Below are 26,110 nucleotides of genomic sequence, written 5' to 3' on the forward strand. Positions count from 1 at the left end.
CTTTTTTTGGCCTCGAGGATCGTCCCCGAAAGCCTGCTGAATCTTGCGAATGGTTTACGCTTGGGTATCGCCAAGGTTTTTGGCAAAATTTGATGTAATATCGCTGCTCGCGTTGTTCAGTCATTTTCCAGCTTAGTGGAATCCGATGAGAGCGCACTACTTGACCTCACTCATAGGCCGATTGCCAACGACTGATGCTTCCTGCAGGCGGGAAAAAATTCAGGGCTGTGCATGACTGTCCCCTCCACAACTCCACTAAAGGAGTCACTCATAGGCCGATTGCCAACGACTGATGCTTCCTGCAGGCGGGAAAAAATTCAGGGCTGTGCATGACTGTCCCCTCCACAACTCCATCAAAGGAGGCCTCTCACGCATCATTGGTTTACGCGGGAAAAAAAAAGGTCTGATACTTTTTGAACACACCACGTAAATAGAGACCAGTTTCACATTAAAATCTCCCCAGGAGGCAATTTACTCTTGAAAGATTGCGCCTAATATTTTCATTATGGATTCAGCCAAGCATTTATTAGACCAACTAGCTGGTGAAGTCAATGAGACCAGATCTATCCACTCATGAAAATTTATGAGTACCTTATTTTGCCTTAAACACAGTCATCCTTGTGTTTTAACATCTCAGTTTTCTGATTGTCAATTAGATTTTCTAAAAGTATTGTGTAAAATGGTTTATAAAAACAGATGATTATAATATAATTTACATAATCTTTGTTTTGAAGATTTTATAATTGAAACTTAAATCAGACAGCTATCAGTGAAGTTTATAATTCAATATTCAGGTTTATTTAACATTAAACTGCTTAAACATAATGTTAATTTTTATTTTTAGCCTAAAGCAGTGCTTCTTAACCCCACTTATTCACGACCCCACTTATAATTGTGATTTTTTTTTCGCGACTCAAAAAATATAAAATAAAGATATATACAAATTTGCAAAAACAATAATGGTGTACTACCACAGTTCACTCTTGTGTTATAATGGAACAGAGACAACTGAATACACTGAAAAGTGACAGTACTACACTAGTTTACACTACAGTGTTGCTGAATCATTGTCTTGCTGCACCAGAAGTGACACAAAGTGCAACTCACGAAACCTATGACACAAAGCATGCCATTTTCAAACTCTCACAAATTATTTTCAATATTTTGCATTAAAATCTCATGACCCCAAGATTTCCCTAAGTGACCCCAAATAGGGTTGTGATCCATAGTTTAAAAAGCCCTGGCCTAAAGCGTTTTAAAGACATTTATATTCAACCTTACTTAAAGAAATGTCTAAAAATCTGTTTTGAAAAAGTGCAGATTTTCAAATAGTTTAGTAGCACACACTTGCATTTTTATGAAGCAGAAATAAATTGAGATGATATTTCTCAACTAAGAAAAGTAAGTTTGAAACACAAAAATATATGATGCAACTTATTTTTAATATATAAACAGTTTTTTGTTTTATTTTTATTGTAAGTAAACGAGAAAAACTCTCATAATTATTTCTAGAATAAATGAAAGAATAAATTCTACCTTTTTTTTTAACATCATTGTACATGACAGTGAAAGAGGGAGGAAAGGGATACAAAGTAGCTGAAAAATTGTACATGTAATTATTGGATGGTTCTAATTCTTTTGCTTTTTTCATATGAAAAAAGCAACAAAACTATTTGAAAATATGAAAAAGGTTGTATAAATTGAAAAATAAAAGTCAATTTTATAATATATCTTTTTGATTTTTTACGAATTTGATATTTCTTTATACTTTATTTTCCAAAAATCATTTGCCATGGTAAGAAAAATAATTTTTAATTTGCAGAATATGCATCAACAAAGCAAGAGTCTGAAGATGATGAGTAAAATAGGTGTTTTCTTTTTTAAACATTGTTTTTAACATTATAAAAAATTACTGTGACTCAAAACTTTTAAGAGTTGACTTTTTGGACTAAGCAAGTCAATTTGACTCTGATTTTGTAGCCAAGAGCAATCTCAGTATTTATATAATATTGTTTAGAAACATTATACTTTATCATGAATAAAAGTAATAATGAGTAATACTTAGGTAGGAAAATATTTTATATTAAATAGTATAAACAAGAAATGTTTTTATGAATCTTTTGATGGAAAAAATATTTCTTATAACTGTCTTAAATTCAAATTGTTGTTAATAAATACAGTGGGTGATCTGATAACGAACACTTTCACGAAAGATTTATATGTTCAGACAATGAACACAAGTTCGGATAATGAACACCTCACAGAACAAACACAAGAAGCAACATAAAATAATTAATACCAATTGGTCTTCCCTTGTCGTCAGACAACAATTTGAAACTTTTTGGAGCGCAGGAGACGTCGACATTGACATTCAACTCGGTGTATACTGATCATAGTATTCCTAGGAACTTTGAAACTCTCCCTTGTAATTCCAGCCTTTTATTTTTCTGACAGAAACAATTATTTTATAGTATTTGTGCGAAAATGGGTTTTTATTTTTGAGAAGTGAGATTATAATAACAAAGGTAGAGAGTGGGCAGATGTCTGATGTTGCTGGGCAGTATGGCTTGAACAGGTCTACAGTAGGCCACAGTTCAATCTTATCGAAGAAAAATACTGTATAATCAAGAAGACTCAAATAGCTTAAGGAGTAACAAAAATTACATCTGAGAAATAAAGAACATTGAAGAGCTCATAATGGAACCTGAAACTGATCTGACAACAGAAAAACGACAAAAACTCTTGAATGAATAACACCAAGAAACTCAGCGAGATATGTTTTCTTCTGAAAAAGAGAATTAATGGCGATATCTGATATTAAACATCTTTTGAAGAAGTGGGAGGATGTCAGAACAATGGTCTTAGAATGGTATCTAAACCAGGTTGAGGTTAATAGGCTTACGGATCTCAACAATTACAATGCTATTAATTACTTCTGAAAAATTCTGAAGAAGAGAGAAAAGCAATCAACATTAGGCAGATTCCTTAACAAACACAAACGGAAAAACATGACTAATAAAAATGTAAGACTGTGTATATATGTATTTTGATAATTACATATAAATAAATAAATATAGTAGGGAAGTATATATATTTTTATTTTTTGGGGTCTCCAGAATGAATTAATCAAATTCCCATAAAAACCTATGGTAAATCAATAATCAGTTAACAAACAATTTGGATAGCAAACAAAGTCTTGGAACGAATTATGTTCGTTAACCGATCATCCACTGTATATCAATCTTTTGATTACAAAGCTTAATATAAATATTGTAGCTTTTCAGCTTATCCGTATTCTATTTTGATTAACTCTAAAGAGTTAATCAAAAATAGTATTATTTTTCATTAGAATTAGAATAATAGATCTAATGTATTAAAATATATGATGAAATACACATGTAAAGGTTTGGAATTTTATGATTTTTAGAAATTTACTGTAAAATTTTTAAATTTAGATTGATAAGAATACATTTGACAACTTGCATGTGGAGATACAGAAAGCTCTTGAGGCAGTAGATAACTCTCAAATGAAAGAAGTTAAAGGTTTAGGAGAACGTCTCATGGGTTTGGAAACATTAATGTGTTCAGCAAAACGTCATGAAACTGAACAAGGAGATTTAGCTCAGGTAATTTTTTACATAGTTTGTAAGATAAACTGAATATCTGAAATAATTTTTCTTATTGTTATTTTGTTTACTGTAAAGATAATTTCAAAACAAACTGATTTTTAAGATAACTCAACTAAATAAATGGAAAATGCTTAAATATCAAAGCACTGTTATGAACTATTAAATATATAACTATATAAATATCTAATTCATACAAACATTTTTTTTTTGCTCAATGAACATTCATTAGGCAAATAAAAACTGCCTCATATCAATAAAAGATGAGAATAATACATATATTAAGAAGAGAATACATTTAAAAATGTGTAAATAGATATTTGAGCATCTTTTACATATTAGTAAATTTATTGATTTTTTTCTTAATAGATATTTAAAACAAAAAAATATGATTAAATAAAACCAATTTTAAAACATTTCATATTATTTTTTTACTTTTAAGAATTTTAAAAAAATTCGTTTCCTGCTTACTAATTTCTTTACTCTTGTCACTTTTTTCTTTAATATAAGTCTGTTCCAATCCTGTGATTGTAAATTGCAGGTAGTAAATTAAAACATTCTGTGAGTTTAATTACTGATGGTTACAGAGTATCTCTACACAGTACATACAGTAAACCTTGGGTATGCCACAAAAGATGCAATTAGAAAAGTTAGAAAGAAGGGTGTAACTGACAGAGATATTAGAATTTTGAAATGACTGCGCTGTTCTGAAGGGACTGTTGTGCCTAAATTCAGCTTATGTATGGAAGCACAAAACTGCTACATATTATGTTAGAAACTTGTGGCTAAGAACTGGATAAATGTTTCTACAGCTGATAAAACTGCTAAGCAATACAAAGACATTTTGTCGTCCCTAGGAATTAAACATTACTCCAGACAGCATAACAGGTTTGATTCTTTCTGGCTTAATCTGCCACATCAATTTGATGAAATAAAAGAATTTGAAACATTTGTGAAGATGATTTTAATAGTGTTCCATGATAATGCTGATATGGAATGTGGATTTTCCATCAACAAAGAATGATTAATGGCAAACCAAAAAGAAGAACCATTTGTAGTTTACAGGAAAGTACATAATGTAGTTCATGTCAGCTGGTGGATTGGGAAATTGGATATATCAAAACAGTTGATCCATGCAACTTGAAATGCAGCCCAGAGATACAAGTAAGCTATTGTAGCTTTTAAACTGGAAGAAATAAGGTAAGAAAAAGAAAGGAGTGAGAAGTTTCTGGTTGCAAAAATGGCAAAAGAGCTAAGAAAAAGATAATTTGTACAGAAGTTAATAAGGAGATTGGGGACATTAACTCTTTTGCTACCCATGTTCCGATTCAAATGCAACTAAGAAATCCACAAAAAATAAATTTTTTGTATGAAATAATTATTTCTGCTTAAACGTGAATCTGACATCCGAAAGAATTTCCGGGAAATAATTCCCGCGAAATAAAAACTCCTCCAAAAAGTGTTTTTACAAATATTTCTGCTTAAACGCGAATCTGACATCCGAAAGAATTTCCGGGAAATAATTCCCGTGAAATAAAAACCCCTCCAAAAAGTGTTTTTACAAATAGTTTACAAACTGGTTGACCTTGAGAACAGCTGGAGTCTGCTTTCCCGGGTAGTTCTCATGTACGCTTCAGGGGAATATTGGTCTAAAGCAGGAGGGGACACTGCAATTACTACTAGTTGAAAGAAGGGGCTGCCTCCTGGTTCCACTCAAAGGTACGACCAGGAGATTGAAAAGATGGTGAAAGAAGAGAAGAGAGAAGAAAGCAAGTGATGAAAAGGAGGGCAGGGTGATGATAGGATCATAGGGCGCTCATCGGTAGTTTATTAAATACAAAACAGAAAACATATGTACAAATTATATACAAGATGCACATAACACAGGTGACAACAAACAATGACTAATACAGTTTGAACAAATATAAATAGAGAACATTATAACGTATTTACAATAAATATGTAGATGCACTCAACCGGTGAGGACCAAACCACTTGTTTGGTCAAATACAAAAAGATATCACGAAGCAGGAGGGGAGCTAACTTACTGCATCTGTTCAAATATAACACAATATTGTCAATTTTAATGCTATTAAATTACGAGGGAACCGAAAAAAAGGTATGGGGAAAAAATTCTACTGAACAAAAAACAAAAAAACCTGCTGATGTCATAAAATACATCCAATAGCATTTTAAAAAATTTACCAAAGTCAAACCTGTGAAATAGAAGTTTAGAATGATTAATTTGATTAAAAAACTCCCATAAAAAAACAATAGCGCAATTAATTACCTAATTAATAAATTGTCATAAAATATTTTTGTGGCAAAAGTAACTCATGAAATTTGCACAGATCATAGATAGCGATGTATATATGCTGATCCATACATTTCCGGAAAAGTTATAAGTCAAGGCTTTTTTTAATGGCCCCTTAAAGTCCATGCCCGAGATATCTCAGGATATGGGCTTAAGGGGTAATTAATTAATGAACAATTGCAAGAACTGCAAAAAAAGGTGTTACTTTATTCTATAATTAATTTAGTATGATTATTTTGTTTATTTTGTGATATTTACTTAATGTAAATTGCATAATTTGGGAAATGTATTGGGTTTACATTATAAGGTTGACAGTGTCAATTTGAATTTCCATATTTTAATAAAATTGTCATGTTAAACCTGTATGTGATATGCAATCTGCACATTTTGAAGAAACAGTATATAAATTGATTAATCAAAACGAAAAAAATTAGTCATACTTTATAATAAAGGGAATTCAACAGCCTTACAACTGTGGATTTCATTTGGTAACATCAAATAAACTGAACTGTTTTTAATATCTACATTAAGTTGTTTTAATCAGTCAGGGAAAAATGCAGGTTTTCATCCTGTAAAAACTGGGAATCTCAGGGAAATTGGAAATTGTTGGACACCCTGTTAAAAGTTTTGAAGTGGAATTGTTTTATGAGCATTCCTCCTACTTTAACAGCTTTTGAAATATTGGCATGGCTCTCTTTCATTGGACATTTTATTCAGTTGACAAAAATTTGTTTTACAGTGATATTAATTTTATTATTATTATTACATTAATTTTTAGTTTAGTTTAACTATTTAATTACTATATAAGCTTAACTTAAACTAGCAGTTTTAGTTTTAAATCAGTTTTTGGTGAAATATATGACAATGATTTTATTAATAAAATATTTAGGAAAAATTAATGTAAAATAAATGTAAATTTTTAATATTTAATAAACATTTTTATCATTTATATAACTAACAACAAAAAAATTATTTTATAGGCTTTTCATAATAATCAAAATCAAGCTGGAAAACTTGGAGATCCGTCAATTTTACCAGATTTATGTATAAGTCATCAAAGACAACTTGAAATGTTATTAATTAATCATCAAAATCTAAGAGATATAAGACGACGTTGTGCACGTGCAAAAAAGGAATTATCTGAAAATTTACATTCTAGATTAAGGTAAAGATATTTAAATTTATTATTAAAACATAAATGTGCTAAATTATTAAAGTTGTCTCTACTGTTTCTATTATTGACTGTTGACATGTTGAGTTTTTGTTTTTATTAACTTATATTTGCTTAATGTAACATACAGTGGAATCCTGTTTATCTGGAATAAGAAAGATAGACATACAGTAAACCTATATATGCAAAAAAAAATCAAAGAACTAGCTTGTAAGTAGTACATTCTTGCCTGAGGATAATGTTGCAGCTGTAGAATAGTGTTTTCTCTTGGCTCAATGCCAATCTTGAACACCTGTGACTTTATAACAAGGATCTGGTAACAAAAATACAGTACAGTATATCACAATTACTTTGGTTCAAATTTGTCCTTTGGTTTCTCTATGGAGCACTAAGCCTAATTTCTGGTAGACCTTGAAAAAGTCATAAAGAGAAGTTCTACCCTGCACAAGTGGTCAGGAAACTTATGTACTATACATGTGTTGTGTCTGCTGATAGAAGACAACAAACTAATACTGTATGTAGATATGTCTTTTGCTTTATACTGTTGTTATTGTTGTAAAAGTATATATAGTGTGCAGTAAATAAAATAAAATTTATTGGGTTGTTTGGAAAATAATTTCATTTTTTTCACCACTAGACGGATTAGTCATATTTTTCCCACCATTTTCATTCTAAACCATATTATCATTATATATTTTGACAGCTAGCATTTTAAGGTTTATTTGTAAAAATTTTGTTTGATTTTGTGCAATTGTTTATTTTTGTGTCCCATCAAATATGGAAGATCGAAAGCAGCATTTTCAGCATATTTTGCTCTTTTATTACTGAAAAGGTAAGAATGCTGTTCAAGTGAGAAAAAAAATTGTGTGATGTGTATGGAGATGTATTGACAGAATGACAGTGCCAAAACTGGTTTACAAAATTTCATTCTGGCAATTTCAATATTGAAGATACACCATGTTCTGGATGGCCAGTTGAAGCCACTGAAAACAAAAAAATAAAGGTACTGATTGAAGCAAACTGCCGAATAACAACACGTGAAATCACTAAGAGATTAAATTTGTCAAATTAAACCATTTATGATTACTTGAAACAAATTGGTTTCATTTCAAAGCTCAATATATGGGTTCCATGTGTTCTTAAAGAGAGATGGTCTCTTTGGTGGGATTTTAAGGAAATTTTTTTTTGGAGCTTTTGCCAGACAATTTAACAATTGATTCGAAAGTGTACTGCCATCGAGTAAACAAATTGAGTAATATCATCAAGCAGAAAAGGTGGCCAGAATTGATCAACAAAACAGGTGTAGTGTTTTACTACGATAATGTCAAATTTCACACAAGTTTGGTAACTGGTCAGAAACTGTTATAACTTAGATGGGATGCTATCACACCAACCATATTTGCCAGATCGAGCACACTCAGATTATTACTTGTTCCAGTCTATACAAATTTTTTTTAGCTGTAAGACATTTACTTGAAATGACAATGTCAAAAATCACTTGGATCAGTTTTTTGTAAGCAACAATCAAAACTTTTATGAATGTGAAATCATGCTACTACCAGAAACGATGACAACAGGTATTTGACCAAAATGGTCGATATATAATTCAATAAAATATTTATTTATTATGAAAATATTGTTTTTTTCTACGGAAAAAAACTAAATTACTTTCCGAACAACCCAATACTTCTAAACTGTTATTGATGTCATTAACAAATTTTCTGGATTATCCAGATTTTTGGTCATTCGGATTGGGCCTGGTTCTGTTTGAGCCAGATAAACTGGATTCCACTGTATATGAATGACAAGAATGAATTATGATTATTTATTATAATTTTAAATTAAAGCAGTTACATTGATTTTATCTATAAACTTATTTATTTGGTTACAAACAAAAATGAATTTATGTTGAGGATAAGAATATCTAGTACATAACAAACTGTTAACACAATTCTTTTTATTCTCATAGCATAATAGATATAGAGAGCCTGCAGTAAGATTCAGCATCCAACACTACAACAATGTGTCTAATGAATGCAACCATCCCAGGGAAAAGTCAATTTACACAAAATATGTCTAAATTTATACATACACAAAATCAAAGCTAAACTAAAATTCCAAATTACAGTCCAGATCTACATTATCTAGCTCCAGTGCCTAGTATCTTATTTACTTGGCTATTGTTGCTCAGAGACATGAAACTTTCACAGCCGATTGCAGAGACAGAGTTTACATTAAATGATGTTTATCAGCAGAACGGCCTATAGACATTGGCTGGTTGAACCGTGGTTTAAAATGCGTTTCAAAGACGATGATCATCTATTTCTAACCATTCTCTAAACGAACTTTGGCAAAACATTGGCTCTTACTTACTTTGCTATTACTCCCCTGTTTTAGGAGTCGGTTGGCCAATCAGGTTATTTGTTTGTGACATCAGAAATGGTCGCCAGCTATATTCCAAAAGCTTCCAGAAATAAAATCTTAAGGCCATCAAAACCATTGTTTGGCAATTAATGACAATCCTTTTTCATTTCAATATTTAATTTCGTCGCCAATACAGTTTAAAATATGAACAAATCCATAATTAGAAAATTTATACGTCTTCCGAATAGATTTTTAAGAAATTATTTCGACATCTTATTACTGTCGCCCTTCATAACTATCAAAATGAATAATTTTAAATATTTTATTATTAATATTATATTTTTTTTATATCTATAAACAGATTTCTGTAATTATTAAAATTGTCTCGTTTGTTTAATAGTACAATGACTCCGAAATTAATTAATGTTTTATAACCGACACGATACTTGAATTGTAAATAAATGCATCTGATTTAAATTAATTAAACTTTTAAGTCTTCATCCATTTGAATATTGAAATTTGAAACATTTAAAACAAATTTAAAGTATTTAATTTTGTTGTTTTTGCTCCAAGCAATTAATTAATGAATAATTTTGCCGATTCGTACCGTTTACAACATTCATCAAAGGAACGATATCTGTTTTTATCTAAACTTTTGCACGAACAAAACTACCACTCGAATTGAAAAGCCCTCTAAACCTGCTGTCGAGTGAGTCTAGAAAATAGGTCAAATAACTTGTTTCTAATCGCTGTCTACATTGTGGCAGGTGAGAAACACCATCTCTGCAATGAAATTTTTCTGAACAGCAGTGTACCCGATCTGTAAACTGCCGTTGGTCTCTAAATGTTGTCTATGCAATCGGCTGTCAAAGACTTATAAACTAAAAACTAAATTTTCAAAGGACCATTTTTAGAAAATGCTTGAGAAGTGGGTCCTATTATTTGGACAAGGAGCTGTTTGTGTTTAGGCCTATATGCTCACTAGGTTTCTTTCAAATTGGCAACCTGAACATCTGGTTCTCTCCTTGTAACTGACAGCTTAACACATTACTTTTGCTTTCAGACATCAAACTGATAAAGGCTATCAGCACCTGCATTAATTACTAAGTAAAACTGGTGGTGATAAATAATTTGAAGTAGAAAAAAACATTTAAAACTGGCAAATGGTTGGTAATATTTTTAAATTTTCCAGAGCAACCCCTGTATATGTTGTATTGTAAGATCTAAATTTTTAAGATATATTTCAATATTTATGTAATCTTAATGTACTATAATTTTTGTTTTAAAATTGAATGTGCTGTAACACTTCTATAAATGACATAGTAAAATTTATGTATAATATTCATATTCAATATATACTGTATACATACAGTGGGTGATCGGTTAACAAACAGATCGGATAATGAACAGATCAGATAACGAACACTTTCGTGAAAGATTTTTATGTTCAGATGACGAACACATGATCGGATAATGAACACTCCACAGAACAAACACAAGGAGAAGCGACATAAAATAATGAAAACTGATTGGTCTTCCCTTGTCTTTGGGCAACAATTCGAAACTTTTCGGAGTGCGGGAGACGTCGACACTGACCCTCAAGCCGGTATATACCAATCGGATAGTATTTCTTTGAACTTTGAAACTCTTCCTTGTAATTCCAGCCTTTTATTTTTCTGACAATACAATTCTTTTATGTATTTGCGAGACTGTCAGGTAGGCACTTGTTAAGTTTTGTGTCTGTTTTTCTTCTCAAAAGGTGAGAGTATAATAGCAAAGGTAGAGAGTGGGTAGAAGATGCCTAATATTGCTGGGCAGTATGGCGTAAACAGGTCTACAGTAGGCCGCTGTTCAATCTTATTTAAGAAAAATACTGTATAATCAAGAAGACTCAAGCAGCTAAAGGAGTAGCAAAATAAAGAACATTGAAGAGTTCATAATGGAACCTGAAATGGATCTGATGACAGAAGAATGCCAAGAACTCTTGAATGAATAACACCAAGAAACTTGGCGAGATATGTTTTATTATGAAAAAGAGGATTAATGTTGATATCTGTTATTAATTAAAGATTCTTTGAAGAACTGGGAGGATGTCAGGACAACAGTCTTAGAATGGCATCCAAACCAGGTTGAGGCTTAGGGATTTCTACAATTGCAATGCTATTAATTACTTACGAAAAATCCTGAAGAAGAGAGAAAAGCAATTGACATTAGACAGATTCTTTAACCCTTACAAATGATTCTTTAACCCTTACAAAAGATTCTTTAACCCTTTTAAATGGAAAAGTATGACTAATAAAAATGCAAGACTGTGTATGTATGTATTTTTATTATTACATATAAATAAACGTAGTAATAAAATATATATTTTTTTATTTTTGGGGGTCTCCAGAACGAATTAATTAAATTCCCATTAAAACCTATGGTAAATCGATAATTGGTTAACAAACAATTTGGATAGCGAACAAAGTCTTGGAACGGATTATGTTTGTTAACCGATCACCCACTGTATATATATTATAATAATTTATATATTTTTTAAAAAAACTGAGTCTGTATTGCAGAAATTCTCGCTCAAATCAATCAGAAAAGTATATTCTTATACATAATTATCAGATAATATGTACAGTAATTTAAAATGGCAACATTTATTTTGGAAGATCCATAATTTAGAATCATTTCACAATAACAATAGCATAAATGCTTCATAAAATTAATTTTTTTATTTACAGTTTAACTTAGATAAAATTATGGTTTATAAGAAGAAATATGAAACAACCTGTATTTTTTGAATAATATATCTTGATTCCAGTATAGATCATAAATTAATTGGTGTAAATTTTAAAAAATGAGAATTGTCTATTTTTGAAAATTAAATTAGCATTCCAGTTTTGTGTTCAGTAATATTATGCATTTGTTTTCATTTCTTTAATTATTTAAACTTTTTAGGCTTTAAAATGAAATTGTTTAATGAAATATTCCACACTTACACATGTCTAAATGTAAAATGCCACTAAAACTGAAATATGTGATAATTTTAGAGGATTTCTAAAACATGTTAACTTTGTTTTTTGACTTTCATGTTTAAAATTTGGAATATATAAGATTTGAATTATTTAAAGTTCTACTAAAAATATGATTTGTAAGTATTAAAATATTTGACTATAAAGGTCTAAATAATTTTTAAAGTGACACCATTTCAAACGATATGAAATGATTAAAAAATACCAATGGAAAAAACTTAATTATTTTTGGATCAAATTTGAGTTCTGTAGAAGTTATTCGCTTTAAAATAATGCAATTATAAGTGAAGAAGTGCGTGCCATCACTGCAGCTATTTTTAGTAACAACTGGCGGGAAAATTGAAACCAGAAATCATGCGTGCTATAGTGCCGATTTGACACCAATTCTTAAATTAAATTAATGAAATGCTTTATGCAAAAACTGAATTGCGCATCGTAAAATTACAACCTGACTAATTTTTCAAATAGAAAAAATATATTTCCTTTGGGACTATATATATAATTGAGTCAATCTTCATTTGTCCTTTCACACACTTTGCAGGCAATAACAAATTTACGGTGATACAGACCTTTTATTTGAGGCTACATGTTCGCCGTCCAATGTAAATGAGTTAAAAAAGTCTCTAGCAGTGGCCAGTACTATTATTAAATAAATAAATATATTAAAGATAAATTTGCCACGACGAATTCACAAATAGAAAAAATATAATATATTTCCTTTAGGACTANGGGGTATAAGGCTCTAGTTTAGTAGTGTTACAGAGTATAATACGTATATTTTAATATATTTTTTAAAAGAAACAAACCACTGAGAAATGTTACGTGTGTTTAACAACGGGTTCGGAAAACTTTGAAAATGTTAACAACGGGTTCGGCCGAACCTGTGCGAACCCGCTGAATATCACCACTGCCTGTATTGGAACAAACCTAATATTTGCAAAATACCCGCAAATATTTTTTAAATTTATTTTGTTTCATTACAGTTTCACAATTTCCATGAAAACCGGACAAAATATTAATCCGGATCATGAATTTAAAAACCAGCCTGGTGGCAACACTAGTCACTAATCTCCCATGATGTAGCACTTTTATATGAACAAACATTGTGTAGATTGTGGCTGCTTCATGCTCGTGTAGCTTTGTAAAGTACTATATTATTTTTCCGACTTTCCAACGATTATCGACACGACTGTGTGCCTGAAATAGCCGTTCCCTAATGGGTACTTTACGTGGATTTGCGTTAGTGTGCCAGACCTGGACTTTTAGCGTGCACCGAAATTAAATAATGACCAAGTTTGTCAATAATAAATTAAATATTTAATTAATTTCTAGTAATAAACTATTTACAAAATTTAGTAAAAATCAAATAACAATTTATTCAATGAAAATCAATAAGAATCAACCCGACAAAACTCAAATCAATCTAGTTTCTAACTTAATTCTATTCTCCTTTGGAATTTGACAAAATCAAAGACTTAATTTATGTACAATAATTCTTATGAATTAAAGATCCTAATCATCACCTCAATATACTAGGAACCTATTTCCTCAACTCTCAAGACTTTCTCTATTCGTCGATCCACAAATCGAATAACTTCAAAATCGCCTTGGAACTATTTTATCCTATCGGACACCTCTCGTTCACTGCTTCGAAGCTCACCAAGCTCATTGCTATCAGAAGCTCACCTCGTTCGTCTTCATTTGACGTTCAGTCTTTATACTGTGAGGTGACATCACAATTCTGACTGCAATCACTTCCCTCATTTACATACTTATTTGCTAACAATAAACTTTTTCTATTTGTCTGGCAGCCTATTTTTCTGACAATATTTGCTAACCTTTTACATTATTCTTTTTGACAATTTTCGGGATGTTTTATTCTTTTAAGGTTTAGCGAATTTAAGTTGTGCTTGTGGGGTCTTCTCCCCCCTTTTTCTTGGTGCGGACTTACTTTTTTCCGCTCGGGAACACAAGTGTGTGCGAGTTTTTTCTACAGTGCCTTTCTCTCATTGGTGAGTTGGTTTCTCTTCTATTTTTAAGTTTCTAAGGTGAATGGTGAGGAAACCTTCGTCCTAACAAAACATAAGCCCCAAACAAAATAGAATAATAAGCAAAAATAAAAGTAACTAAAAATAACGCTCGGACTTGGTTCCTTACAGCTTACCTAAAAAAATGGCTTATAGCTTGGGGGGAAAGAAGGCGTGGCTTTGGAGTGCAAGCAAGTGTACACTAGCTCCTGCTTCCTGTAGATTGTGACGGCTCTAATGTATAATCAATTCTAAAATGTTCATATTAATGAAAGAATAATGATTGACTTTTCTACAATGTAAATCAGAAAAATTAATAATAATAAATAAAAAATAATGACAATTGAATTTTATCTTAAATATTTAAAATAAGGATTTAAATAATTTGTTTTTAGGTGGATAATGTTTGTAGAGAAAACTATATGTGATGTAGAAAATAGATTGATGATGTATCATGATATATTAAAGAGATTAAAAAAGTATTTGGAAGTAGTTGAACAAATTCATCTAGCTCCAAAAGTTTATTTAACTGCAGTAGCCGAAGTTGTTAGAAGAAGAAACTTTTCTAGATTATTTGTACAGGTATGTCAGAAATTATATTTTTTATGTTATTAAGTGATAAATTATTAAATATCAAATATCTAAATGTTATGACATATTAAATAGTTAGAAAATCCAAGCTATTATTTGTTTCATGTAATATATAATGAGCTTTATATAATGAGTATCTAATATAAAGTTATGATGATCTCACTGAATGAATAGTTGATTCACTTAATACTAACATGAAATGTTTGACTAGAACTTTAGAATGTTTGTTTGATTTCAAAAAGTTGGAAAAGATTTAATCAAAGGAAGACATCAAGTTCATTATCAGGAAAATCTATCAAAATTTATTTAAATCTCCAAATAATGAAATATTTCAGGCTGTTTGAGATATTAAAGTTCAATTCTGATAATTCATCTATGAGATGTTGAGGGTGTCACTATGTTCAAGGGTTAATTTGACACATTGATACTCATACTTAGTATATTAAACAGAAAATTCTTTTTACAGGCTAATAAGTGGAAACATTTTTTGAACAGCACTGAGCTTAAAATGCAATCTTTGGCAAATGTAATAATATGCTAGGTTATTAGATGTAGATGAGCTTTTGTTTCTTTGTAAAATAGATTTAGACATTTGATAACATTAGAACATATAATATATTGTATACTGCTAATTGCAACCTGGTAATCAAGAGTCAAGGGGAAGGATTTACATAAAAGAATAGTAAAAAGTGCATGAAAATAAAAGTGAAAAAACAACTAGTATAAGATTACATCCAAGTCCCCTTCATGCAAATTCTTGCCACATGACACTCATCTATTATCTATGCAGTATAATATCATGTTCTAATGTTTAAATCTATTTTACAAGGTAAGTTAGTTGAAACACTGGTAGTTAGTTGCAGGTCTGTGCCTCACCAACAAAATGGCTACAGGTGGAGTTTTCCAGGTTTCTTTGTATATGTAATATATAAATAGGAGCTCATTTTCCATAGAAAGTCTTGGAAGGTATTTTTCTGTAGAAGATCATCCAAGTGTTGTGTTGACTTATTTTTTCAATGTTTTAAAAATTGTTAAACATTATTATTCTAGTTTAAAATATATATGTAAAGGAGTTTACATGACACTATAAGAATTGGTGGTCCTATTTGGGAACTGCTCTGCTATGATTTGCTGCTTCTAGAATTTTATATTTAGTAACATATAATACTGTCATCATTTACACTGAATATCTTTCAGTGTTAAAATTGACATAAGTATACAATCTTAATATGATATCATTATGTCTTTTTTGAAATTGTCAATTTAAAATAAATTTTTTTGAATGAATAATTTTTCTTTTTTATCTTGATGATTTTGTCTAAAAGTATAACATTATTTTTGCATTNTACGGAAAAAAACTAAATTACTTTCCGAACAACCCAATACTTCTAAACTGTTATTGATGTCATTAACAAATTTTCTGGATTATCCAGATTTTTGGTCATTCGGATTGGGCCTGGTTCTGTTTGAGCCAGATAAACTGGATTCCACTGTATATGAATGACAAGAATGAATTATGATTATTTATTATAATTTTAAATTAAAGCAGTTACATTGATTTTATCTATAAACTTATTTATTTGGTTACAAACAAAAATGAATTTATGTTGAGGATAAGAATATCTAGTACATAACAAACTGTTAACACAATTCTTTTTATTCTCATAGCATAATAGATATAGAGAGCCTGCAGTAAGATTCAGCATCCAACACTACAACAATGTGTCTAATGAATGCAACCATCCCAGGGAAAAGTCAATTTACACAAAATATGTCTAAATTTATACATACACAAAATCAAAGCTAAACTAAAATTCCAAATTACAGTCCAGATCTACATTATCTAGCTCCAGTGCCTAGTATCTTATTTACTTGGCTATTGTTGCTCAGAGACATGAAACTTTCACAGCCGATTGCAGAGACAGAGTTTACATTAAATGATGTTTATCAGCAGAACGGCCTATAGACATTGGCTGGTTGAACCGTGGTTTAAAATGCGTTTCAAAGACGATGATCATCTATTTCTAACCATTCTCTAAACGAACTTTGGCAAAACATTGGCTCTTACTTACTTTGCTATTACTCCCCTGTTTTAGGAGTCGGTTGGCCAATCAGGTTATTTGTTTGTGACATCAGAAATGGTCGCCAGCTATATTCCAAAAGCTTCCAGAAATAAAATCTTAAGGCCATCAAAACCATTGTTTGGCAATTAATGACAATCCTTTTTCATTTCAATATTTAATTTCGTCGCCAATACAGTTTAAAATATGAACAAATCCATAATTAGAAAATTTATACGTCTTCCGAATAGATTTTTAAGAAATTATTTCGACATCTTATTACTGTCGCCCTTCATAACTATCAAAATGAATAATTTTAAATATTTTATTATTAATATTATATTTTTTTTATATCTATAAACAGATTTCTGTAATTATTAAAATTGTCTCGTTTGTTTAATAGTACAATGACTCCGAAATTAATTAATGTTTTATAACCGACACGATACTTGAATTGTAAATAAATGCATCTGATTTAAATTAATTAAACTTTTAAGTCTTCATCCATTTGAATATTGAAATTTGAAACATTTAAAACAAATTTAAAGTATTTAATTTTGTTGTTTTTGCTCCAAGCAATTAATTAATGAATAATTTTGCCGATTCGTACCGTTTACAACATTCATCAAAGGAACGATATCTGTTTTTATCTAAACTTTTGCACGAACAAAACTACCACTCGAATTGAAAAGCCCTCTAAACCTGCTGTCGAGTGAGTCTAGAAAATAGGTCAAATAACTTGTTTCTAATCGCTGTCTACATTGTGGCAGGTGAGAAACACCATCTCTGCAATGAAATTTTTCTGAACAGCAGTGTACCCGATCTGTAAACTGCCGTTGGTCTCTAAATGTTGTCTATGCAATCGGCTGTCAAAGACTTATAAACTAAAAACTAAATTTTCAAAGGACCATTTTTAGAAAATGCTTGAGAAGTGGGTCCTATTATTTGGACAAGGAGCTGTTTGTGTTTAGGCCTATATGCTCACTAGGTTTCTTTCAAATTGGCAACCTGAACATCTGGTTCTCTCCTTGTAACTGACAGCTTAACACATTACTTTTGCTTTCAGACATCAAACTGATAAAGGCTATCAGCACCTGCATTAATTACTAAGTAAAACTGGTGGTGATAAATAATTTGAAGTAGAAAAAAACATTTAAAACTGGCAAATGGTTGGTAATATTTTTAAATTTTCCAGAGCAACCCCTGTATATGTTGTATTGTAAGATCTAAATTTTTAAGATATATTTCAATATTTATGTAATCTTAATGTACTATAATTTTTGTTTTAAAATTGAATGTGCTGTAACACTTCTATAAATGACATAGTAAAATTTATGTATAATATTCATATTCAATATATACTGTATACATACAGTGGGTGATCGGTTAACAAACAGATCGGATAATGAACAGATCAGATAACGAACACTTTCGTGAAAGATTTTTATGTTCAGATGACGAACACATGATCGGATAATGAACACTCCACAGAACAAACACAAGGAGAAGCGACATAAAATAATGAAAACTGATTGGTCTTCCCTTGTCTTTGGGCAACAATTCGAAACTTTTCGGAGTGCGGGAGACGTCGACACTGACCCTCAAGCCGGTATATACCAATCGGATAGTATTTCTTTGAACTTTGAAACTCTTCCTTGTAATTCCAGCCTTTTATTTTTCTGACAATACAATTCTTTTATGTATTTGCGAGACTGTCAGGTAGGCACTTGTTAAGTTTTGTGTCTGTTTTTCTTCTCAAAAGGTGAGAGTATAATAGCAAAGGTAGAGAGTGGGTAGAAGATGCCTAATATTGCTGGGCAGTATGGCGTAAACAGGTCTACAGTAGGCCGCTGTTCAATCTTATTTAAGAAAAATACTGTATAATCAAGAAGACTCAAGCAGCTAAAGGAGTAGCAAAATAAAGAACATTGAAGAGTTCATAATGGAACCTGAAATGGATCTGATGACAGAAGAATGCCAAGAACTCTTGAATGAATAACACCAAGAAACTTGGCGAGATATGTTTTATTATGAAAAAGAGGATTAATGTTGATATCTGTTATTAATTAAAGATTCTTTGAAGAACTGGGAGGATGTCAGGACAACAGTCTTAGAATGGCATCCAAACCAGGTTGAGGCTTAGGGATTTCTACAATTGCAATGCTATTAATTACTTACGAAAAATCCTGAAGAAGAGAGAAAAGCAATTGACATTAGACAGATTCTTTAACCCTTACAAATGATTCTTTAACCCTTACAAAAGATTCTTTAACCCTTTTAAATGGAAAAGTATGACTAATAAAAATGCAAGACTGTGTATGTATGTATTTTTATTATTACATATAAATAAACGTAGTAATAAAATATATATTTTTTTATTTTTGGGGGTCTCCAGAACGAATTAATTAAATTCCCATTAAAACCTATGGTAAATCGATAATTGGTTAACAAACAATTTGGATAGCGAACAAAGTCTTGGAACGGGTTATGTTTGTTAACCGATCACCCACTGTATATATATTATAATATATAATAATAATTGAATAATAAATAATAATTATTTATTATTCAACAAAGATCATTGACAAATTCTCATTTTACATTTTCCTATTATAAACTTCACATTTTTCTTCAAATATATTTTATAAGAGCCGTCACAAACTACAGCTTTGTGAGAGCAAAATAATAGCAAATGTGCACTAGCACACACTATGACGTCAAATGCCCAGCCCCTTTCTTCATGCCCGCACAGTTATCCCTTTGCTAGCGCAGTGATATGAGTGTACACACTCTGTTGACAGAATTCACAGACAGAGCAGTCATGCTAGCAAGAGAGAGTGAGGCATGCATTTTACAGCCAAGAACTGAACAATGCACATGCCAGTTTTAAACCAATTAGAGACCTGTATTCAGTGGTGATATTCAAAATATTTAACAAAGGGTTTGCTAACAGAAAATTTTTCCTTAACAATTTTTTTTTGCTCAAATGGTGCATTAGCAACATTAGCGCAAAAACTGACCTTAAGATAACCATATAAATAAAAAAGATGTGTTCACAAAATTAAGTCAGTTAAAATTTAACATTCTTTATGCCAAAACAATATTTTTATTGATAAATATTAAAAAGAAGTGTTCAAAATGATTTATTTGTACATACAGTATTTTAATATTTTTCATTCAAAATATTTTATAAACATAAAAATTGGCTTTTTCTCAAGAANCTACTAAAACACAGATAAAAACAAAAAATCGCATCTAAAGTAGTATAGTAGAAGCCATTCTTCCGGTTAAGCCTTAATGCTCTCCCTCTATACCCGTGGGAGAATTTTGAAAAATCCCTTCTTAGTGTGCATTCTCATGGCATACCCTACCACAACGCAGATTAAAAAAAAAACCACATCTAAAATTGTACAGTAGAAGCCATTCTTCCGGTTAAGCCTTAATCCTCTCCCTCTCTCCCCGCAGGGGAATTTCGAAAAATCACTTCTTAGTGTGCGTTTCCATGACGTACCCTAACTGTCTACCAAATTTAAGCTCTTTAGGTTAAGCGGTTTGCTCTGGGTGATGATGAATCAGTGAGTGAATGAGTGAGTCATTCAGTCAGTCAGGACAAGCAATTTTATATATTTAGATAATTTGACAGGAATTGATGCTACTCAAACTGTGATCAGTTTATTACTTGGCTGTGATGAGATTCCACTTAAAATTTGATAATTTTTTATATTGCATCAAAAAAAATAATTTAGAAATATCTTGAAAAGTATTTTAAAAATATATTACTTTATTACTTTCATTTTTCTTTATTATTTTAACACTACAGAGGATGGATTGGTGATTGAAATAGGCTGAGAGATTACTTAAAAACAGCAATGTGTTTTTTTAAAATGATTAGAACCAAATTTTGTAATTATATTTTATTTACTTGTTAATTCAGTCTAAAAATTAAAATTGAAAAACAAAATGTATTTGAACTACATTCTCTTCATTTTATAATTATTTTTAATTTCACGAAAATACTAGTCTGGAAGGGAGTGTATAAAAAAACAGTTTGAGAAATACTGATTTAGATTATAAATTGTAAAAACTGTGAATATTTAGTAAATATTTTGACTAAGAAGAGATTAAACAATATTCCTCTACAAATTTCTTGTATTTTTTAAGTTGGACTGCAATTTTGTATAATGATTTCAATATATAATTTTTTCATAATAATAGAAACTATAGTTGAAATTTTAGATGCTGAATCTTCCAATTCTGTTGAAAATTGAATATTTATTAATATCATGCCTATATTGTTTTATTATTATTTTATATAAAATGTTTTTTGCCAGTAAAAATAAAACATTTAAAACTAACTCTTACTTTAAACCTCGTAACCGGAGTGAATGTATAATACTTCCGCAAACGTTTTCGAATCATCACAATATATGTGCGATGATTCGAAAGGTAAACAAATCAAAAGAAAATGTTCGATTTTCAACGTCCAGTTTACCATTTATCAAAAAAAGCCTGAAGAAGAACCCAGGAGGGGCGTCAAAAACGTTTGCGGAAGTATTATACATTCACTCCGGTTACGAGGTTTAAAGTAAGAGTTATTTTTAGTACATTCTGGTGTGTGGAGAAGAATAAATAAAACATTTATTAACGGAACAAACATTTTCAACTATGTATAATGCCTATCTTCAGGTTCTAGAATGGAATATAATATATAGAACAGGAAGCACATTTGAAATTAAAAACATTTGAAAATTACAAATTCACATAGTAAATTACATGTGCAAGAGCACATTAGATATACAGGTGTTTTTTTTTAAACTGACAGTACTCAGAGACATCTGTAGAGGAATCTAATGGCCGGATTGTCACCAAATTTGGGATAGTGACTAAGGACGACATGGGAAAGAGATTCCGTGAAGAAAAAAATAGTAGTACCTAAATTTACTGGTAGGGGTGGATTTGGCGCTGTTGTAGCAAAACAGCTAAGAATTTGCATAAAACCCAGCTGCAATTAACAAACACATGAATGAATAATCAGACAGATGTTTCAGTGCAATAACGAAAGTTTAATTACTCAGCAAATAACCTTCTCCCTCCTTCAATGTGACCACCGTGCTGCTGGACAACACATTGCATTCTGGACACCGTGTTCTCTATGGCCGAACGTAACATGTCTGCAGGAATGTTCATCACGGTTCGAGAAATGTTGTCCTTCAAGGTCATCAAGTTGAGGACACCACCAAGATAGACCTTGGACTTTAAGTAACCCCACAGGAAAAAGTCACATGGGGTTAGATCCGGGGGGTTAGAACCTTCAACAAGTGCAGTCACAACATCACTAACTGTCTGTGCAGACACCAGTTTCTGCCCTCTACCAGGCTGAACTGCTAAGGATCCTGTCTGTTCAAATTTCTTTATCAAGTCTTTTAATACATTAATTGATAGAGGATCTTTGCTCAGGTTGTTACGGGTTCTAAACTCACAAAGAGCACCTAGTGCGCTCGATTGGTTAAGATAATAAAGTTTTACAAGCAACGCACACTGAGGTAATGAAAGATGCACGTTGAACTCTGCTGACGACCGGAATGTGCTTCCAACTTTTGTCCTTGTCTTTTAAGTTCAAATTAGCTGGTACTGCTGTTGACCACGCCATGGTGAATTTGGATTTTGAAGTGTTACCAGCGCAATATGCAAATTATTAGCTGTTTTGCTACAGAAGTGCCAAATTCACCCCTACTGGCGAATTTGGGTACTACTTTTTTTACTTCTTGGAATCTCTTTCCCATGTTGTCCTTAGTCACTATCCCAAATTTGGCGACAATCTAGCTGTTAGATTGCTCTACAGATGTCTCAGAGTACCGTCAGTTTAAAAATAAAACACCCTGTATATTAGATAAAACATATATTAGATAAGATATATTAAACATAGCAAATATATTAGATAAAACATAGAAAATAGAAATAAATAATTAAAAAGAAAAATATTAAATACAAAATAAAATAATTAAATAAATACAATGATATATACAAATATCATGAGTAAGAACATAAATATAGCAAAATGGTGATAAACAAATCTATAAAACTTCAAATAATGCTCCCTCTTATTCTAAGGCTGTCTAAACCTTCTGTTTCAGGAAATTTCAAATAAATCAGCTGATATTTGGCCAAGTATTCAGAATTTGGTAACAATAAACTTATTTGGTATTTAGCCAAAAACTCCTATTCCATCCATCCCTTGTATCTATTTTATACATATATATATATTTGTAAAGACTAAAATAATCACTTATTTTTTTGGAACTTATCTGGAAACAGGATTATAATTCAGTTTTTGAATAATGTTATCATCATTAGATCTGATGATACTTGATATTTTCATAACTATCAAATTTTACAATAATTATGAACTTTGAATAAATCTGAACAGTTTATTCTAAGTTCATAATGTGGATTTTAATTTGGAAATTTGTTACGTTAATAATTTTTAATTTGTCTTCTAAACTGAAAGATATTAATATTTATTTATTTATTTTAATATACATTAGGAAATGTCTTGCAGATGAAGGATTTCCTCTCCCCAATAAAACCCCAAACATAACAAGAATGTGAGAATAAGATAAAATACATTTACAATGACATTTGAAACATATAAAAACTTGATATAAAAAGCGTTGAAATTTGTTGTTTTATTCTATTAATGCTTTCTATCAGTATTTACTTTACTTATTTAAAATATGAGCTTATTAGAATGTTTATTAGTTAAACTGATTTAATAAAACTTTATGAAAACATTGTATTGATAATTTTAAAATTTTCTGTTATAGGTACAACCACCAGCACTCTTTGATGCTAATTTGCCAAATATAGAAATGGAGGATATAGAAAAATTGAGGCAACTACTTCCTGAATTAGCTAATTATCTGAAAATTCCTCTTCAAAGTGATATGCCAACAATATTTTTGAATTCAAATCAATCTATAGTTGGTGGTGATGTTTCTTTATCAAGAGTTTTACAAACTGGCAGTGTGACAAGTCCAACATTTTTAGAGCCTCTTCCTCAATTAATAGAAGCTCAGGAACTTGCTGCAGGAGACTGCTTTTTAGAAATTGATAAAGAAATTCTTAGTTTAGCTTCTGAAGCAAGTCCATCAAGTGAATCATTTGAATGTACTGATAATGAAGTTTTAAAACTTCAAATGAAATCTCCAATAAGAAAGAAACGTGATGATGATTCAGAAGATAAAGTTACCCAGCCAAACGATACGGCTCGAGAGAAAGAAACATTTTCTCCAATTGAAGAAGAACATGGAGGAGATTCTGATACTGAAGAATTTGAACAAGTGGGAGATTTACCAAAAGACCACAGTCCTAGTGATCTTATAAAGGTGGGTATGCATGCAGGTGAAGAATCTTCTATGCAAGCTAGGTTTCAAGAAGAAGAAAATGAAAATAAATCACTTGGAAGTCATAATGGCAAAATGATGTTACTTACAAGAACATATAGTGATGGAGATCTTCATTTACCAGCATCACATTCCATGATATCTCCAGAGTGTTGCACTTCAAATTCCCAAGAATTCTTTTCAGCTGATTTCTTCATTGATGAATCAATGCCATCATCTTATACTGAAAGTAATGGAACTACAAGAGGAAGTCAGAAAATGAAGTCTCATCATGTTCTCATTGCAGAACTTCAGCGACAGTTAGAAGATAAAGCTTCCACTCTAATATCAGTACAGGTTGGTTTGTCGGGCGGAAGACTTAAGTGTTTTCACTAGTCTTGCCTTAAGAAATTTATAGCTTTTGAATTTTATTCAAGAAGTTCTAAATTAAATTTTTAAATTCATATTTCAATTAATATATAATAAATTCCATGTAATTTTAATGTTATTTTTTCTTTCTTTGATAGATTGTTTTGATTTATCTAGAATTTAGCTATTTTGATTTCATTTAAATTCTATTTCGATTTATTACTCATTGTTTTAGATTGTGTCATAATTGCTTGATTATTACAATGCTGTTTAAAATTATTACAGTTATCATTTTCTTCCATTTGGAATATTAAATAAAATAGTGGAATGATTTTATTTATCCTATTTGTCATATTTTTTTAAACAGAAATTTGAAATTTTAATTTGTAATTTTCATATTTACTGTGTGTTATTTTACACATTTTATATACAATTAAAAGAAAATATTTACAAAAATTAAAGCTCATATAAATAAAATACAGTTGACCCCCCCATAACATGGTAGATATGTTCCGGTTTTTATGAATCCATTTTCTACGAGTCCAGCCAATCACAGCCCGGCACGTATGCAGTTTACAGACTACGGCTGTTTGAAATGTTTCTTCCATAAAATTATTTGATTCTCGACTAATTTGACTCAACATTTCCAAAATATGTATAATTTTTTGGGAATAATCCATATAAACTATGCTATAAACAAAAAATTGTAGGATTACTTACCGAGTGTGCATCGTTCAACTATGCCATTGCTTAAGCTTGTTTTCATTGTGGAGCTTGTCATTAAATGGCGTTTGCGCGCTTCCTGATAAATTATTTTTTTTGCGAAAAATTCACTGTACTTTGGAGACATCATTAATATAAACATAATTTTTATGGACGTTAAATAATAAATGGTTTTTATTAGGTCAGTCCATAAGTTCGTGTGTATTTTATGATCTTGTTTTGCTGTTAAAAATGCCAGTCTAATGTGATACTTTTTACACTGAAGTGTTAAATTGGATCTCATTCATATAATACTGTTCAGAATTGGGAACATTTCAGTTGTTTATTTTCGTTAAAATGGAAGTAACAGATGAATATAAGAGACATGTTTTATACTTTTTATTTTTAAGTGATGAGAATGCTACAAATGCAGCCAAAAAATTAAATACTGTTCATAATCAAACTGTAATTAGTGTAAGGA

At 30.7% G+C, this 26,110-nt stretch overlaps 1 protein-coding gene across 1 annotated transcript in view; it reads left to right on the top strand.

Annotated features, from left to right (window-relative positions):
* The window catches only part of LOC111632935 (RB1-inducible coiled-coil protein 1-like), a 210,015-nt gene that overhangs the window by 67,330 nt on the left and 116,575 nt on the right, over positions 1-26,110 (top strand). The window contains exons 9-13 of the mRNA XM_023377452.1: positions 3,456-3,626; positions 6,921-7,105; positions 14,921-15,132; positions 23,288-23,358; positions 24,001-24,915. Of these exons, the coding sequence (XP_023233220.1) occupies positions 3,456-3,626; positions 6,921-7,105; positions 14,921-15,132; positions 23,288-23,358; positions 24,001-24,915 (1,554 nt within the window). The remainder of the gene's footprint in view (positions 1-3,455; positions 3,627-6,920; positions 7,106-14,920; positions 15,133-23,287; positions 23,359-24,000; positions 24,916-26,110) is intronic.

Source organism: Centruroides sculpturatus, unplaced genomic scaffold (genome assembly GCF_000671375.1).
Source record: "Centruroides sculpturatus isolate CEXI.00-Female unplaced genomic scaffold, Cexi_2.0 scaffold676, whole genome shotgun sequence".
Taxonomy (NCBI): domain Eukaryota; kingdom Metazoa; phylum Arthropoda; class Arachnida; order Scorpiones; family Buthidae; genus Centruroides; species Centruroides sculpturatus.